The sequence below is a fragment of the Varanus komodoensis genome, unplaced genomic scaffold, assembly GCF_004798865.1.
Source record: "Varanus komodoensis strain SLA01 unplaced genomic scaffold, ASM479886v1 scaffold22, whole genome shotgun sequence".
Classification (NCBI taxonomy): domain Eukaryota; kingdom Metazoa; phylum Chordata; class Lepidosauria; order Squamata; family Varanidae; genus Varanus; species Varanus komodoensis.
In genome coordinates, this window is record NW_025335606.1 from 16,483,334 (window position 1) to 16,501,175 (window position 17,842).

The 17,842-nt window shown below is 38.1% G+C and overlaps 1 protein-coding gene across 6 annotated transcripts in view; it reads right to left on the reverse strand.

Annotated features, from left to right (window-relative positions):
• RICTOR (RPTOR independent companion of MTOR complex 2) overlaps nt 1–17,842 on the reverse strand; it is a 90,291-nt gene that overhangs the window by 19,610 nt on the left and 52,839 nt on the right. For 3 of the 6 annotated variants that reach the window (XM_044431584.1, XM_044431588.1, XM_044431589.1), the window contains 13 exons: nt 17,272–17,318; nt 15,034–15,169; nt 13,472–13,519; nt 12,576–12,778; nt 10,074–10,200; nt 8,574–8,738; nt 7,930–8,006; nt 7,748–7,826; nt 5,768–5,877; nt 5,560–5,647; nt 3,411–3,503; nt 2,285–2,391; nt 761–990 (listed from right to left, as the gene is read on the reverse strand). In XM_044431584.1, the coding sequence (XP_044287519.1) occupies nt 761–990; nt 2,285–2,391; nt 3,411–3,503; nt 5,560–5,647; nt 5,768–5,877; nt 7,748–7,826; nt 7,930–8,006; nt 8,574–8,738; nt 10,074–10,200; nt 12,576–12,778; nt 13,472–13,519; nt 15,034–15,169; nt 17,272–17,318 (1,510 nt within the window). The remainder of the gene's footprint in view (nt 1–760; nt 991–2,284; nt 2,392–3,410; nt 3,504–5,559; nt 5,648–5,767; nt 5,878–7,747; nt 7,827–7,929; nt 8,007–8,573; nt 8,739–10,073; nt 10,201–12,575; nt 12,779–13,471; nt 13,520–15,033; nt 15,170–17,271; nt 17,319–17,842) is intronic. The other 3 variants (XM_044431585.1, XM_044431587.1, XM_044431586.1) reach the window with 3 other exon arrangements.

The window sequence follows — 17,842 nt, forward strand, 5'->3', positions numbered from 1 at the left end:
CCAGGGTTTTAATCTCCTAATGATCTAACAGTAGCAACAATTTTTAAAAAGTTCTTTTTTCTGCAATTAGGTTGTTGAAAAAATTTTCAGGGATGAGGTGGAAAGGAAAGTGGATTTCTGCGCAAGAACAATGGATTTTAATGTGAAACAACCCATGAGCTTGGTTCTGCTAGTGAATGAAAATACCATTAAATACATACTGTGCTGAACATGTACTCAGAGGCACCTTGCTGCTTAATTCTTAGCATATGCTGACCAGAACCACCACTGTAAACTTTGCTCCAGTTGGTGGTCTCAAACTTCTCGAGTCAAACAAGATCCTGCAAATCTAGAAAGTCTGCCCACCACATGCTACTCCATGCTCGACCTGCTCATAAGGACTGTTAAAATGAGGCACTGATAGCTTAGGGTCTCACCTGAACCTGGGGTACAAGCTACCTTTAAATTAAGGTTTATTATGGGCTCACAAATCCTGGTTTGGACATAATAGAACATATTCCTTGGTTTGGACATCACACAAAGTTATCCATTCTTTGTTTGCCCACCTGCCTGCATGAGCAGGAGCAAACTAGGAACAAACAAATTGAATGAACCAGCTTGCAGCTCATCCATATTGTGGTTTTAAATGGCAGGATTCTGGTTTACAATGACATGCAAACATGGTCAGTGCTTTTATGCACAGATGTCACAGCCATAATTTCTATAGTTTATCTGAAGGAGGATGCTCATCAACTGTTTTGATAGCAATGCATATTCTTACTTGATGGTGCAGATTCACTTTCACTATTATGCCTTGAACTGGTTGATTCAGAGGTCAAACTAAGAGTGCTAGGAATAGAGGAAAGTTCATTGCAGAGCTGCTCCATGTCATCAGGGACTACTGGCCAAGGCTGCCTACGGCTATGTCTCACTGCATCCCAATTGTGATGCTTCAGAATGTCACAACCTTGTTTTGTTTTGGCTATTAGGCCAAGCACGTAGACACATGTCCTGTATTTAAGAAACAGAATTTCAGTTCAAACAGGTATATATTTTAGGTTCAACAGGCAACAAACTATAGTTAGAATATAGAAAATATTTTTGTATACTTCACTCCCAGAAAATGGGGGGGGGTAGAGAGAATGTAAATAATTATTCATGAAATGCAAAGAGCAGACTTTTATTGAGTTGGTCCGTAAAAGTGAATGACCTAAATTCAATACTGAGATCAGTGGGCTAAAAGCATACGAAACTGTTGCTTGGCATCCAAGAAAATGGATTCACATTTGACTGATTACTGTGAATTGTCTCATTTATCAAAGCAGATACAGAAAATTAAAAAAATAACTAAATCAGAAGAGTAATAATTATGTTTACTACATTGTATATTACTCAAAGATGTTATTAGTCAATACTTTATTTTTAAGAATAACTATAAACCAAATAATACAGCTTTAGTTAAAGACCACTGTCATATTATGCATACACATTTTTTTTTGTTTTCTGACCTTGAAACAGTTTGCACATAATGGCAACAATTTATGAGTTGATTAATTAAGCCAAATTTGCCAGAAATCATGTAGTGCCACCATCCTGAATATGAAACTTCCAATTAATTCAAATGGAAGTTATCGTATGATGTGTGGACACAGAAACGATGGGTGAAAAGCTCACAGTTAACCTTAGAAAAAATGTAGGTTAACTGTAGGTTGTTAACAACCGTAGGCTGTTAACACATAATTAACTCTTAAGAAACCATGTTAAGAAATGATCTTGAATTGGGCTGACCAGAGGTTTTATACTCAAAATGGTAGCAGCATGCATTGTTAATTAATTAACCCATGATTTGGTGCCACTACGCACTAACAGGATCAATGTAGCATTTAGGGATTTACCAAGGAAGTATATCCCATTTCACTCTTTTTGGAATAGATGCCTGTTTAAGATGGTTCACAGAAACAATTGTATGTGTGACTTCAAAAAGATACAGAAGGTGCAGCACCAACAACCAGCATTACTTTTCAACATACAAACAATTCATTTTCAGGTTAAAATGTAAAAAGCTTGTGGTAAAACAATACATTTTTCACTTATATTCTTGCTTTTAATTAAAAAGGTGATACATATGATAAAACAAATTCTAAGCTCTGTCATTCTGATGGGTCTTTTTTTTCTCCTAAAACCATGCATCATTTTTCAAGAATAAAACCAAACACTGAAAAATTCAATCATTTTAATGACTCCTAGTTAGGGGAAAAATTACAGATATTTTACCAAGCATTTTTCAAGTTTCTATTCTACTTACCCTCTAATGGATAGAACCTCACAATGCTGGGCAAGTGCCATTATATCAGGAATCACATTTTCTTCTTGAAGCAAATTCAGACCCCAGTTTGAAGAGCCAATATTGCCCTGAAATGTAATACAATTTGTTATCAAACTTGTAAGTAGTTCAGACACCAATAAATGGTTGACATAAAATACACTGAAGTGATACTGAACTAGTGCTTGATCTCTCTCTCTCTCTCTCTCTCTCTCTCTCTCTCTCTCTCTCTCTCTCTCTCTCTCTCTCTCTCACACACACACACACACACACACACACACACACAGAGAGAACCATACTGCCACTACCTAAAAAACCTATGGTCAAACCTTTCATAGGTACCATCACAAAATCAAATATGCTCTGACCACATATCAGTCTACTCTTTCACTTTCCCAATGAATACAGAAATGCATTTTAAATTTCTTTACTACATTTATATTTACACCTGTTACGCTCTCAGCAAAATACAATTATGGTTGATCTGGCTAGGATTATAGGGCAGTATCTAGAGGTTCCCTGCTACCAGTGAAGAAAGAGAAATCTTCCAGTAGAAGTGAACATTTTGATGCAACATACAGAGCAGCCTTCCCAAACCTGATGACCTCCAGATGTTTTGGACTTCACATCTTTAAATCTGCAACCAGTATGGCAAATGTTCAAGAATGTGGGTAATTCTAGTTTAAAACTGGAGGGAACCAGGTTGGGGAGGGCTGCCAAAGAGAATGAGAAAATATATTCATGCCTTCAAACCTTTACTTTTTGAAACTGACATCCCAGTTGCTTTCTTTAAGAAAGAAAAAGGCTAATTGTTCAAACAGTTATATCTAATTAATATATCCCAATGCTACACAACAAGTAGTCAAAAACTAATTTGTTTGCTGAAGCAGATTTTAAGTGGTCAGTGCAATTGAATTATTGTTAGCTGCCTTGAGCATTATAGAAAGACAAAAAATATAAAGACAACATATGCATGAAATAAATATGCTTATGCTCTTTTACCCATCTTTAGTTAATATCTAGAATAGGAACAGTTCAAGTAAGTACTTTATTGACATTTATAGTTGCAGAAATATGGAAAATAGAAAGATATATATTTGTTACTAACCAGTGCCCAGAGAGCTGCTTTCAATTGCTTAATACCTTCCCATTTATCCAGCATGGGAGACCGAACTGTGTAACTCAGGTCAGGAACAATACTCTAAAGAATAAAAAATAGATGACAAAGGAGTTTCAACAGATCAGATTTATTTATTTATCTATCAACTGTTGAACTACTTTCCCAGCTCACATAAATCCCCAAAGCAAAGTACAAATAGGTTATGCATCTAATTTAACTAAGAGTACTAGTACATAAAGGTCAAAGAATCACCACTAAAACTGAATAAAGTCATCTCGGACCATTTTACCAGTCATAGTCAGAAGTAAGTTCTTTTCAATGTCATAAGAATTTTTAAAGAAAGAAATACAGCTCAAATGGTTAACTGGTAATCTTCATTCCTTCAATTCAAAGTGTCTTTTAATTAACATTGCTGGGAAATTAACATAGCTGAGAATGCCATCAAATAGTGAGAACAACAACAAGAACTTGTGCACTTCAGAATAAACCAGCTACTCTTTGTTGTTGCATCTCACAAATCATTCACACTCTTTTTACAGACATCATAGTTTCTTTTATCTTTCCCCAGAAGCTCAGACACAGGGAAATGAGGATGATTAGATAGAAAAACACATGCATGAAAAACCTGTTCAGAGTATCCCCTATTTCTATACTTCTTATATGAAAAGAATGAATCTGTTGAATCCGATGAGCCTGGCTCAGTTGTTACAGTGGTAAAGTTGTTACAGGAGGAAGACTAATTTTTCTCCCATTCTTCATTTATCAGATCCCTAGCTATGCTCAGTCATCTACAGGCGTTTGCTTTTGGCCATTAAAAAAAAACCTTCCTTTTGCATTCTCCCCTTCATATTCAGCTCACTGTATTCCCATGTTATGTAGGAAAAGCCCAAGACTTTCTGATACAAACAGTTAAAACAACTTGTAGTTTAGGGTTGAAGGACAACTTGAAGGACACTCATTCAATGCTTTCAAAAGATAGGAAAGAGGGACTTAATGTCTATTGCAGTTACAATCATATCTAGTTTTAAGGTTGCTTACTAAAGGCAAGTTTAATACAGAAAATGAATTTATTCTGCCTTACGAATGTGTAACTGTAAAATTAATTAAAATGTTTATTTTCTTCAAATTAATAGATTGGTGTCTTATGTCAATGGTATGACAGAATATGATCATCTCACTAGATTTATCTATCAGTACTTGACTGAAAGGATAAATACCACATGTGGAAAAGGTCCAGGAAGGATACATTCAGAGCCTACAGAAAAAAAGAGGTGAAGATTACAAGACATCAGGAGGCTCAGGGATGCAAAGAAGCTCCACTTCAGGAGATCATTTCCATGCCTCTGTGGATCAAGTAACATCTGTGGCTGGATTACCATATGAAGGAGACATAGCTCATTGGCAGAGCACAGTGAGCCAGTGTCGTGTAGTGGTTAAGAGCATGGGACTGGGACTCAGGCGATCCGGGTGGAGTCCGCGCTCGGCCATGGAGCCAACTGGGTGACTTTGGGCCAGTCACAGACTCTCAGCCCAACCTACCTCACACGGTTGTTGTGGGGATAAGATGGAGGAGGAGAATGATGTAAGCTGCCTTGAGCCCTTTGTAGGAAAAAGGCAGGATATAAATCGAAAAAATGAAATAAAATAATGCTTTGCATGCAGAAAATTTCAGGTCAAATCCTTGGATCACCAGGCAGGACTTGAAAAGCTCCTGAACAAAACCCTGGAGAACTGATGTCAGTCAGTGTTGGCAATACTGGGCTAGATGGACTAAAGTTCTTCCTATGTTCCAGGAGCCAGATGGCAAGAAACAGAGGTATTTTAGCTCTGCCCTATAAGTGAACTCTATATAACCATTATATTCACCACTTGAACAGGCAGAGAACACATAAGCCCCCAAGGCAGAAAAGTTAACTTGGAAAGTGCTGGCAAAGGCTTATTTCATAGAACAAGCAAGCATGCATAACCTAGGAATTTCTGATTCTCTTGAATTTTTTATGAGATAGCATATGCTGCACAACTGTGAAGCAGTAATATCCAAGTAAATGCAATAAATAATATATACATACATTAAAAGAACATTGTAACGTATTTAATGCTACCTTGATTTTGAATCAGTTATATTAAATTTCCTCACCTGAGCCTCCAACAAATGGCAGCCTGTTTTGTGGTGCACCAGTTGGCCATAAAGGTGAACTGGCAGATAGACATGTGGCCGCTGTAATCTGGTAGAAAGAAAAATGGTCTGTTTGCATAAACAGTTTCAAAACCAGCCACATAACCACTGTTTTCTATGTAGGCATTCTTTTAACAAGCCAATCAAAGTCTTTTATAAATTAGCTTACCTTTGGTTGCTCCGACGAACATAATTATCACCATCAACAGGTTTGCGATAAGTGGTAAGTGCTTCATTAAGTTGCTCTTCTATTAACTCAACATATTTTAAATTATATTCCTGAGGTAATAAAAAAAACAGAGCTCAGCAAAAAAAAAACATAATACAGTATTATGCCACTATCCAAGTGAGAAAATTTTTATTTCGGTCATCATAACTGAAATCTTGCAGAGTTTAGATGTGCTTTACCAATCATCTCCCTCAACCATGTCATGGACTGAAGACCTCACAACACTGGCAACCTATGAGAGAATAAACCACTGACAGCAAGCTTGTCTCAACATTCATTCCAACATTCGGTCTCAACATTCATTCCAACATTCGGTCAGCCTACCTCAACCTAATGTGGAACAGGAACTTGAGTATTTGTGTACGTGTATGTTTGAAAAAACACACACACACACACACACACACACACACACACACACTCACTCTATTATTATTATTATTATTATTAATAATAATAATAATACTTTCAAGATCAGTTCAATGGTCACTGAACTCGTTTTTTTCTGTTTTGTGTTTTTGTTTTGTTTTTCCCTTTTTTTCTGTGCATGTGTTTGTGGTATATTATTGTTTTGTATTCTCGGCAGTTTTTTGCTGATGTTTGTTTTTGTTTAGAGAGGGCAAAATTCAAATAAAATTATAAATATTTAATAATTCAAAAATGGATTTATTGTCATGTGTTAATTTTCTTTACAATGTGAAGACTTCTGTTTCAGACTAACGGTTCATATGATAAAATTTGTACTTAAATTCTGCTCCAGTTTTACAAAATAAGCTCTGCTATCTATAAAAACAGGGAATTTGGATCTTTCTTGTGAATTTCCTTTCACAGCACTTCAACCCCTCTCTTTCATGATGATGCAATCACTACCCCCATTCAGTAAGCGAAATGATTCAAGTGTTATGCCATGCGGCCAAAGAGCTGTTCTTTGGTTGAAACTATCTCATCAAAGGGCAAAACTACATGTTACATGGGAACATTTTTTTAGCATAACTCCTACAGTTAATTTTTCTAAGGGACAGAAGGTTTGGGTAGTGGCAGTTTGGAATAAAAAATAGGAGAAGGTGGTTAACTGTTTCCAGCTTGCTGGTGTTCCCCTGTGCCCATCTTCAGAGCCTCGATTTTTGTGCCTACAGAGCAAACCCTTAAGCTATAGCAAGGCAGAAGTTTATATGCTGAGGCATACAAAAAGAGCATCTCATTATGCTCAGAAGAACAATGTTGAATTCAATTCAAAAGCCTTACCCCCGTCCCACCCCATCTGCTCCAACCACAGTTCTCAGAGCAGTTCTGGTCATAACTTGGCTAATATTGGGAGGGGCTAGCAGTTATGTGGCTGCTTGGCATAGAGTTAGTACATGAAGTAAGGGGGTAGAGCTGCCCTGTCAAGAGGATGACTATGGAGAGGATTATTTTAAGTAAGTATTAATGCATGCAACTACATACAGTACACAGCAAAATCTCTGGCCAGGAAATATAGGTCAATTTGTAAGCTGCATATGAACACTAACTCAAATTTATCCTCTTAGGACCTGGCACTAGTCCCAACTATTGGGTGGAATAAAAATGAATGAATGAATGAAGTGTTAAACTTTACATTAACAAAAAATGTTACATCAGCTTTCCTTCCAACCAAATATCAAGGACAGATAGAACAGACAAATATCTAGCTCCCTTGCACACTAAACCTGAAATACAATACACTCGAATATAAACATTTTAAGACCTGCTGGTTGTGCTGGAAGAGTTGAGTAGGTGCTTAAAAGTGTCTCCTATGGAAATCAGAAGCAATGTTGAGTTACTTTTGCTCCTAACTTGATTTTGGTCCTGTTTGTCACTGTAGGGCTGACTTTACAAAGCAATACCTCAGTGTAACAAGATGATACATATTTCAAATTATGAATTCCAGGAAATTATTTGTACCTTCTGCCATTTCTCCATTTGTTTTGTCACGTAGCCTCGCTCATTTAAATAGGAAAACCCTTTTGGAATTGACAGAAATCTGAAAAAACACCATCATATACCATTTATAAATATCTATACTTATTATCAAAATAAAAACTGCCTGGCTTGCTTTCAAGTGGAAAACTGTATTTAAATTTTACCTTAAAAGCAGAAGCAAACCTTTATCTCCAAGATGAGACAGTGCTGGTTTCATTTGAATGAGAGCATGAAGGTTTGCCTAAAAGAGAAAAATGGAAGGAGTTATGCTTTAGAAAAACGTAACTGGTACTTCATGTATTAGCACAGTTGAAGTCACAGCAGGAGAACAGCAGCAAATTTTCATATTTCAATACATATAGGAATGTGAAGATTACTTTGATAAATAGTTGATAGTAAAAGGTGCTTCTCAGACCATGTGTGCTTTTCTCTTATTTTGAAATAGGGTTATATTTAAGGTTCAGGGTCTTTCTACCAACAGATTGACTCAATCTTCCAGGGGATCCTTCTCTTAATGGGGGATAGGGAAGGGGAAAGGGGAACAAACTTGCATTGCACAAGGAATCCATTTGTATAGTATTAGTTTTTGCCCTTAATCAATCCTTGAAAAATATGTGAACTATTCATAGTTTGGGCTTATTCCTAGTTTCGTTTGAGTTTTCCTTGCTTTGGCAATCTCATTTGGAAAATGTCAGGAAATATTAGTTCATTTTATAAGAAACATTCAATTTTTATTTCCTGAAAAGTAGAATCGCTACTTCATGAACTGATACATGACTACATGAAGAAAGGGACAAAGCATTCATACCTTATCTTCACATGCTTCATCAAGGATATCAAGTGCCTCAGAAGAGATGGCTTTGTATTTGTCATGAAGCTGGGTAACTAGTAACTCAATTCCCCAGTTACTGAAGAATTCTACATTGGCCCTGAGCAGTACTCGCAGGTGTTTTGTGGCATATAACCTGCAGCTCTACAAAGGAAAAAAAACAAAACAAAACAAATTAATGGAAAAGCAGCAAGAGAAGCGTAGTAAAGAAAGTCTATTTTGTACACACAAAGCCTATAATTTCACCTCATTATAAAGACATTTTTATAGGGATTATAGGGAATAATCATTAAAGTTAATGCCAAATTATAAACAGCCATGACATGCTGGACAAAAAGTGTTCATAGTCAAAAAGTGTAGCTTATGACAAAGCATTTGCACGCATACTTATAAAATACAGAGAGAGTTTATTTGGCACTAGCCAACATTTGCCTGTTCACAAGTGCGGCCCACTACAGCTTCCATTCTGCAGGCAGCCAGTCTGACCAATTCTGTTTTCCATTAGCTTCCACCACCTGCATAATGGAGATTTAGCATTTCCAGGGGCAATCCAAAAGGACCAGAAACACTTGTTTTTGGAAAAAGCAGGTCAGTGGAATTTAAATACAGGAGCTCTGCCAACCTGCCCCATTCCAGTACTGAGCATTCCGTTCATTTTGGGGCTTTCCCCAAATGTCCAATGCGCAAGGGTTGGTGCTGGGAATGAAAGAGGTAGTTATGCACACTTTTCAGGGGCAGGTGGCACCAACTCTTTGAATGAGGATGGTGAGGCTTGGGAAATGAGGTCTGCAGACACAGAGATGGCAGTGAAGGAACAGCTTATCTCAAGGCCACCATCTCAAGGTGGGAACTTGAGCCTGGGAACCAACAGTGTTTGGAAGTGAAGAGAGGGTACATGGGAGTCAGAGGAGCCTGGTCTGATCCTTGACCCCACAACACAGCATTGGGAGAAAAGAGCTAGCCAACTAGAGAGACACACCCAGAGGGGTGGGGCCCAGGTTACTGAAAAGAAGAGTTCTTGGAAGCAGTTTCTAGTTTGGGTTCAATGAATGTTCTATGCATGCTCAGCAACTCTTCCCCTTTTGGCTAATAGCATGCTGGATGTACAGTGGAAATAAAGTGCTTTTGCCAAAGAACTGTCTGTTGTTTGAAAGAGAGGACCTAGAGAACCCAGCTCCCAACAGCTGGATATCATCTGGACAGCATGTGGCCAGTCACCATCAGACATGGTCCATTATTTGTATCTCTGCCTTCTTCAAAGCTACACTGTAGTTAATAGTCACAGCAATCCTGGAAGTAGGGCAGGCTGAGAGAAAGAATTAGCTTCAAAGACAAGGCTTTAAGAAAGCATTTCAAACTAGGTGTTTCAGATCCAAACCTAACATTCTCTCCAATATACCAACTTATGAGAGCATAAAACCATCCACACTCATACATTGTCCAGACCTGAGATATTTAGAGCAGCTGCCTGTCACTTACATCTGTAGACGCAGTTAAGATTTTAGAAAGGATGACTCTTGCTAATCCATCTCTGCTGTAGTCCAAGCTAGAAACTGTCAGTTTGAGTAAGTGATCTTGGTTCTTTAGGGAGCAAAGACTGAGGAGACTGAAAGAAGATGAGAACAGTTAAGCACAAGAGAAATCCTTTGAAGGTATGCACATCTACAAACTTCTAAGGTAATAACCTGGAAAATGAGTTCCTGAGAATGCAAGTGAATGGGAAAGAACTGGGCTGATTTTTAAAAAAATCTCTCCATCTTTCCTTCCCTGCCTCTTCATTGTGAACTGCTTAGGAGAGTTTGCTGTTGTTGCTTCTGATATCCTAAAATGTGAAAAGGGTGACATAAACTGCTGTGCAATTCAAAGACAAAGAGATTCCATGACCAGGTTCCTTCAAAAAGCTAGGTTGCCATGGATTAACATGCTACCCAAACTGGGGATGCTGTTGTCAGAGTGGCTTAGGTTGGTTTATGAATCATTCTGACCAGAAGTTGCTAGGATTGCTTAACCCTTCATAGCTTTCTATCTATCTATCTATCTATCTATCTATCTATCTATCTATCTATCTATCTATCGATCTATCGATCTATCGATCTATCGCTTTTGTATGCCGCCCTATTATACAAGATCTCAGGATGGCTTACAATATTTAAAAAGACAATTAAAACAACAATTTCAATAAATAATAAAACAGAACAAAACAATAAATCACAAACAGAGTGACTAAATCTAAAAACGATTACATTTTAAAGTACTGTTTAAATAAAAAGGTTTTGGCCTGGCACCGAAAAGAGTATAAATTTGGCGCCAGGCATACCTCTCTGGGGAGTACATTCCAGAGAAGGCCCTACTCCGAGTTGATGACCCTTTTTCCTCACTTAGAGAGGGTTTCCAGAGTAGGGCTTCTCCCATAGATCTTAAGGGGCGTGAGGTCATATAAGGAAGGAGACGTTCATTCAGGTATTCTGGTCCCAAGCTGTTTAGGGCTTTATAGGTCAAAACCAGCACCTTGAATTGGGCCCGGACTTCAGCTGGAAGCCAGTGGAGCTGGTAGAGGACCGGCGTTATTTGAGAGTAACAGCCGGTCCCCGTCAGCAGATTGGCCGCTCTATTCTGTACCAGTTGCAGTATCCGGACCATTTTCAAGGGCAGCCCCACATAGAGCGCATTGCAGTAATCCAAGCAGGAAGTGAGGCTCAGTTTATTGACCCTCATCCAGCCCATTACCTCTACCAGTACTCTGTTTCAGTACTATATCACCTGAACCTGGACAACATGACAAGAGCAAGCCCCACAACAAGCAAGCCATTTGGAAAGAGTGGCACAATCCCTGTGCAGCTCTAGTCAAGTGGATCCTGGGAAGCACCAATGATAATTACCTACAAACTGTGCAGTGGCAATTATGGGAGGCTGTCATAGGATTCCCTGCTGATATGACCTGCCTCTCAAGCCCTGCTTGGGGAAGTGGCATGTACCAGCAGGGTCTGCTGTATGCTGCCTTCCCAAGCCCCAAGGAGGGCTAGAGAAGGAGACAAAGTGTTCACCCTACATTGGCCCCTGAAGCCCCAGTGCATAGGAAAAACCAATACATTTTGCCCTATCACTGGCTATCACAGTAAGCAGGGAGTAGGCTCAGAAGAATGTGCCCCCATGGGGTGCTGGGGAAGAGAACATGTGCTGTCCTAGCCTTGTTACCACAGCTTGTAATAGATGGGTAGGGGGATGTGCTGCATTGCACTCGGCTTCCTCTCAAGGAAGCCAAGAACAATGCCTCTTGTTTCACTCCCACCTCAGCTTCCCCATGCCACATGCCTGCTGATACCAGAAGAGTAGCACTGCCTGTGAGAAACTATAATTCTCATCACTGGTGAGAGCAGGGGGTTAAAGTGTCACTTGGGCATTTTGGTAGTTATCATTTCTCCTTGGTTCTTCTCTGTGCTCCCACTGCCCCCTTTTTTTTGGTCAGGCAGAATACTTTAAGCACAGGTGCCTACCTAGCCCAATAATATAGTATTTTCAGTATGCATTTTTTTACCTGAAAAATAAAAGTGTTCTTGTTCTGTAGATTAAACTTTAGAAATGTGACCATTACCTTCACAAAACTAAATACTACTCTCGGAAGTATAGCACAATTTAAAATCAAGCAGCATACAAAACAGATGAAAAGTAGATGGTTTGGGGCAACTCCTTCAACTTTAATAAATAAATAAATAAATAAATAAATAAATAAATAAAATAATGGCATTTGATTGCAATTCTTTTGCATTTGAAACTTGTAACTTGGTACTCTGTCAAATCTAACATAATCTCTCTCTCTCTCTCTCTCTCTCTCAAAGAACATAAGCAAGCACGCCACACCACCATAATAGTTTAATACTTTTCATTTCTAGAAAAATGTAGAATACTATGAGACAATTCAAATTTTTAGGATTCTAGAATTCAAGTATTTCAAAACATTCTATAACGGAAGGTAGGGCTTACCACTGAAACACGTTACATTTTTCAAGCATTTTCACTCCATGGGGATGACAGGAAAGTGTACCAAAAAACAAGAAGTAGTGCTGACTAAGAGTGTTAAGTAACCCATTGTTCTGCAGACTGCGTTCTGGTTTCATTCCAGAAGAAGAATTAAGCCAGTGCACAATATCTTTTACTAACTCTTCAAGGTAGCCATGGCCATCCTGCTTCAAAGTGAAAAAAGAAAAGAAAAGCTACTTCAGTTATTTTTGCAGGAGTCTTTCCCCCTCGCTGAAAAAAGGCAAATTTAAATCTCTCTTATCGCAAACCAAGGAAATATCAAACACACCAGTATTAGGTAAGTTAAGACCAGAGGAAAACCATCATTGTGAAAGTTCTGGAATGTATGTAGACTTTTACAACATACTATGATTTAACAATAAGAGAAAAGATATGCATTTTAGAAGGAATATTAAAATCCAAATGCAACATGCTAGGAAGTTGCTCTTATTTTAAATGAAAGGAACCCTACACAGGTTTAGAATTCTTCCAGCATAAGAAATGTAGGGAAAGTCAGCTGCGATACTGCCTTCAGATGATCCTGACATATGCTGAATGTCATTTCTGTGGGAATTATAGCAGTCACAACTGTAAATAATCACCAGGCAGCCCAAGTTTTCTAAAAGCTAGTGGAGGCAATTGAAAAGTGACACAATTTAAAAGCATATTTCTACAAAAGCAGACTTGCACCCTCTAGGACTTTCCTTGCCCTTCATGCTGTGAGTTTTGTTGAACAACTCAAAGCAAAATGGGGACTAAAAAGGACCATGTTGATTTGTTACCCTTTGAGTAACACAGAGAATCATGGATGCAATGGATTAGACTATAGAAAGTTCAGATAATTTTAAGTCCGTATCTACCTTTTGTTGCACCTGCCTTCCTTCCTTCTTTCCTTCCTGTCTTGCTTCCTGAGGGGCAAAAGTGCATGTTGATTGACCTGTGCATCACCCCTACCCAATATCCTGAAGCAAGTCAGGCCAGTGCATCAATTTTGCAGGAAAGATACTATAAATGTGAAACCTAGTCTTCTGGTTGACTGCTTCAGATGGAGTAAATAAACCATGCTTTCAGAAGTCGATGCTGCTTTGTTTGAAATGTAGAGAGATTGCTGAGTGCATCACAACCTCTTAAAATGGATCTTCTGCAGCATGTAAGAGATTAACTATGTGCTTATTATACCAGTTGCAGATGAACAGTTTTTTTTTCAATTTTGGTTTTGTTCAGTTTCCCATTTTTAAAAGTTTAATGTATTTAAACTTCCCAAGTGAGTTCTGCATTTTCATTCAAGCAATTTGTGCACTATTCTCACTAATATATGTATTTTATGCACATTTTTACTAATATACATGTTTTTGTATCATCTTTCAATTAGCAAACCACATCATAATATCTTGAAAACTGGGGATGCATTTCAGTTCAGTAAGAGCAAGTACAGTATATTAGTATTAAAATGCAAACTGAACAAATTTCTTCCCCAACTCTAATACCAGCTAGGACAGAGGTGTCAAGCCTCTTTCAGTCTAAGGACTGAATTCATGTTTGGAGGCTGCATTCTAAGTGTGGGCAGGAATGAAAGCAAAACACAGTGAAACCTAAAACAAAGCAAGCAGGGCAAATACTAGTCTATTGTTAAAAAAAAAAAAAGCTTTTACTGACATGAACTATGCTTTAACAGAGGCATTTCAGACTTTCATAATGAGGGAAAATCTGCAAAAGATGGGAAGCCACCAAATGAACACACATCATGCTGGAAGGGAAAGGAAACAGAAGTAGCTATCTGGGGAAAACTGGACAGCTGGATTTGGACCCCAGGTGGACCAGATATGGTCTGCAAGCCTGCAGTTCTGCAGCCCTGCTTCAGGAAATATGGATGTGCAGAGACTGAAAGCTGGCAGTGAGATCTCTCCCCGTATAAAACTGAAAGAAACCTACAGTTCTACTGACCCAGTAGACGGTGGCAATGACTAACTGACTGAACAGCCAGCGAATCTTGGTGGGATAACTAGACACCCAATTGATTTAGCTTACCTGGTACCACTAAGGAAGTAGAATGAAAAGGAAACGTAAAGACCCTCCAAAGAACCCACAGTTTTAATTGTATTAATGTATTTTAAAGTTTTAGGGCTTTTAGCAATGCATTTCATATTACTTTCCCTTATAAGCTGTGGATAAACATTGCATTTTATATGTTCCATCCCATATTAGGCCTCATACCATATTTAGGCCATCAAATTTCCTGGACTGATTCTTAAGGTTCAGAATTCATTATTTCTACTGGACTTTCATGACACTTTGGAGACATAGTCTAAAGAAAAATCTTCCATGCTTTTTTAAAAAAAAAAACCAAAATCCTCCCTCAAAGTCAAGTTTGAGTATAAGAACCTGACAACTGTTAGTTATACTGGGACAAAACCAATCTTACCTCTTCAGATTCAAGAAGGAACTCTGTAAACTGGCAACCCACAACTGTGAGCTGTTTGGACTTTGCATAATCCAGATCCAGGTTGGCATACAACTTGCTGCTAGGCTTGTAAAAATACATCAGTCGTTGAACAAATCTAGTATCAAACAGAAGAATAAGATGCTGAAAAAAATCATTGCAGGCTTCAGACAAATGTGCATATTGCTCTCTGTTTACAGTGTTTTCTAAAAATGCATACAAAAGCAATCAAGTGTTCCTGATAACTGAGAACTATTGTGAGGGGCTCTGCTACCTCCCACCTGTGGCCAAAGCATGCTTAGTGGGAAACAAGGCAAGGTCCTCCGGCAAATGAGCCTCGCTTGTTGAGCATCTTGCTGGAAGAGATTTGTTTGACTTCTCTCACATAATTTCTTGTTATATGGTTTCAGTCCCAGCAGGCTGCTTGGCTTGCCAGGTTGATTATTTTCATGCAGAAAAACTTTATTTTAGTTTTTTTTTTAAATTACACCTTATCTCTTTTTAACTTACATGCTCAGTTTTACTGGTTGACATCTTGTTACGCTGAGCAATACAAATGTATTGGAAAGCTAGAATATAAATATCCCAATAACTGAATAAAAATAATTATGTTTTGTTTTCCTTCTGAAATCATTTACCTGCTAATGCACACATACATTCATGGAAGTCAGTGATTAATTGTAACTGAGGAAATATTGAAAAGTAACCAGGAAACACACATTTCTTAAAAGAAATAGGGCATTTTAAGAAACTTTTTTTCATATTAAGGTTAAAAGAAAGCACCACTGATTATAGTTACAAGATGTAGACCAAAGAAATATTTAGACATGTACCTTCATATTATTTGCACATATTCAATTTCAGAAAATCTATAATAAATTCATACCAATCTTTGGTGAGCACTACTATGGCTGGATGACTATCTTTCACAACTCTTTGTTGATTCAGATATGTTGTTTAATTTCCCTGACTTGCCAAGGCTATATCTGAGAAACCCTCCTACAATTTTATATTACTAGCTACTTACCTGGTTTGCATGACAGAATGGACTATGGGTTAAACATTCCATCAGCCGTTATGCATAAGCAGCAGAGATTAGACATACTGCCTGCCTATAGTGTGCCCACAACTTCTGCAGTTTCTTAGCAACCCTTCATTTGATTGACTGATTGATTGAATTTCTATACCACACAAGGCTCTCTGGGCAGTTTACAACAACAACTGCCACAGGCTGCTTAGTGTGTCATCCAAACCCACCGCACTAGGCACTAAATAACCCAGTAACTAGCCCATAGCTTGCTTATCCAGTGGCTAACCCACTATAGTATAGCATGATTAAATCATTATTATGCTGCAGGTCAATATGTGACTACAAACAAATGCGTACTGTGCTGCAAACTTTGCCAAGGACTATAAAGTAAGTTGCTCCTCACTGAATATGTGGCAGGGTGGAGGGAGTGATTTCCAGCAAATCCCAACTTTTTTTAGGCCTCAAACCATATCCCTGCACCATTCAAAGGGGGGTGGGGCTTGACCTCAGGACTAGAGTTTGGTGTAACACAGTAGGCATAAAGAGAATGGGTAGGCAGAAAGCTCCTTCCATGATCACTGCCCCATTCAGAGGTGGTGATTCAGGATTCAAGTCACTAAATGTTTTAGAAACAGAAAACTACATAACTACAAGTTATTTATTTTTAATCAGTTTTAAATTTGGTTTTAAATTTGGCAAACTTCTAAAGATGTTTTAATGTTTTAATTTGGCATATTTTATTTTGTATTTATAATGTGCTGTTGTGAACTATCCAGAGTGCTTTGGATGGAGAAAGAGAAACGGAATGGAAAAAGGAAAGGAACTATCCAGAGAGCTTTGGCTGTTGAATGGTATAGAAAATAAATAAATAATGAAAGTTGCTGAAATGAAAAATAAACTTGTTTTAACATATTCTTACAAAATGAGAAACTGAATCAACTGAACAAATACTTTCATTTGGGGGAAAATTCTAGCAGGAAAGGCACTGATTAATCAAGCACTTATACAACAGAACATTGCCAAGAAATAAATGCAGTTTGGGCAGACATGAGCACTTAAGTGTATTAATGTTTATTCCAATGTAATTATTTTTAGTTAACATATTTGCTTTACAGTATAGGAACATACTATCTTCAAGGCATGTTGCATACTTTCTTACTCTGAGTTTTCTCCAAATAGTAATTACATACCTGTGTAACTGTTCATCTTTGTTAACCTTTAAGTTGATATTTGGCCACTAGAAAATAGCAAATAAAGAGTTATTGTAAATATAGATGCATTTATTATTAAATTTATATCTCATTTTTCCCCTTCCAAGAAACCCATGGCAGTTTACAAAGTCCTTCTCCTTCTTTCCTTTTTATTTTCACCACAACCCTGAAAGGTAAGTTAGCCTGAAAATCAGTGACTTGATTCACATGACATAACAGCCCACCATGGCTAATTTTACCTGCACATGCTGCTGCACGTGCTGGGCACCCATGAGCACCTGGCTTGTCATAGCCTGCATTGTCATGTGAAGTCAGGTAGCAGTGTCTGCTTGGGGATTAGACAAGTAAGCTATAGGTCAGGTCACGAAACAGGATAATCCATGCCAAAATGGTTGTATGGTTGCATTTGAGGAGAGGTATCATAGCACCTTACAAGTACCTGAAAGGCTGTCACAAAGAAAAAAGGACAAGATCTCCTCATTCATTGCAGGACACAGAATAATGGATTCACATTAAAAGAAACCTGATCTAAACTAGACACTGACTGTCC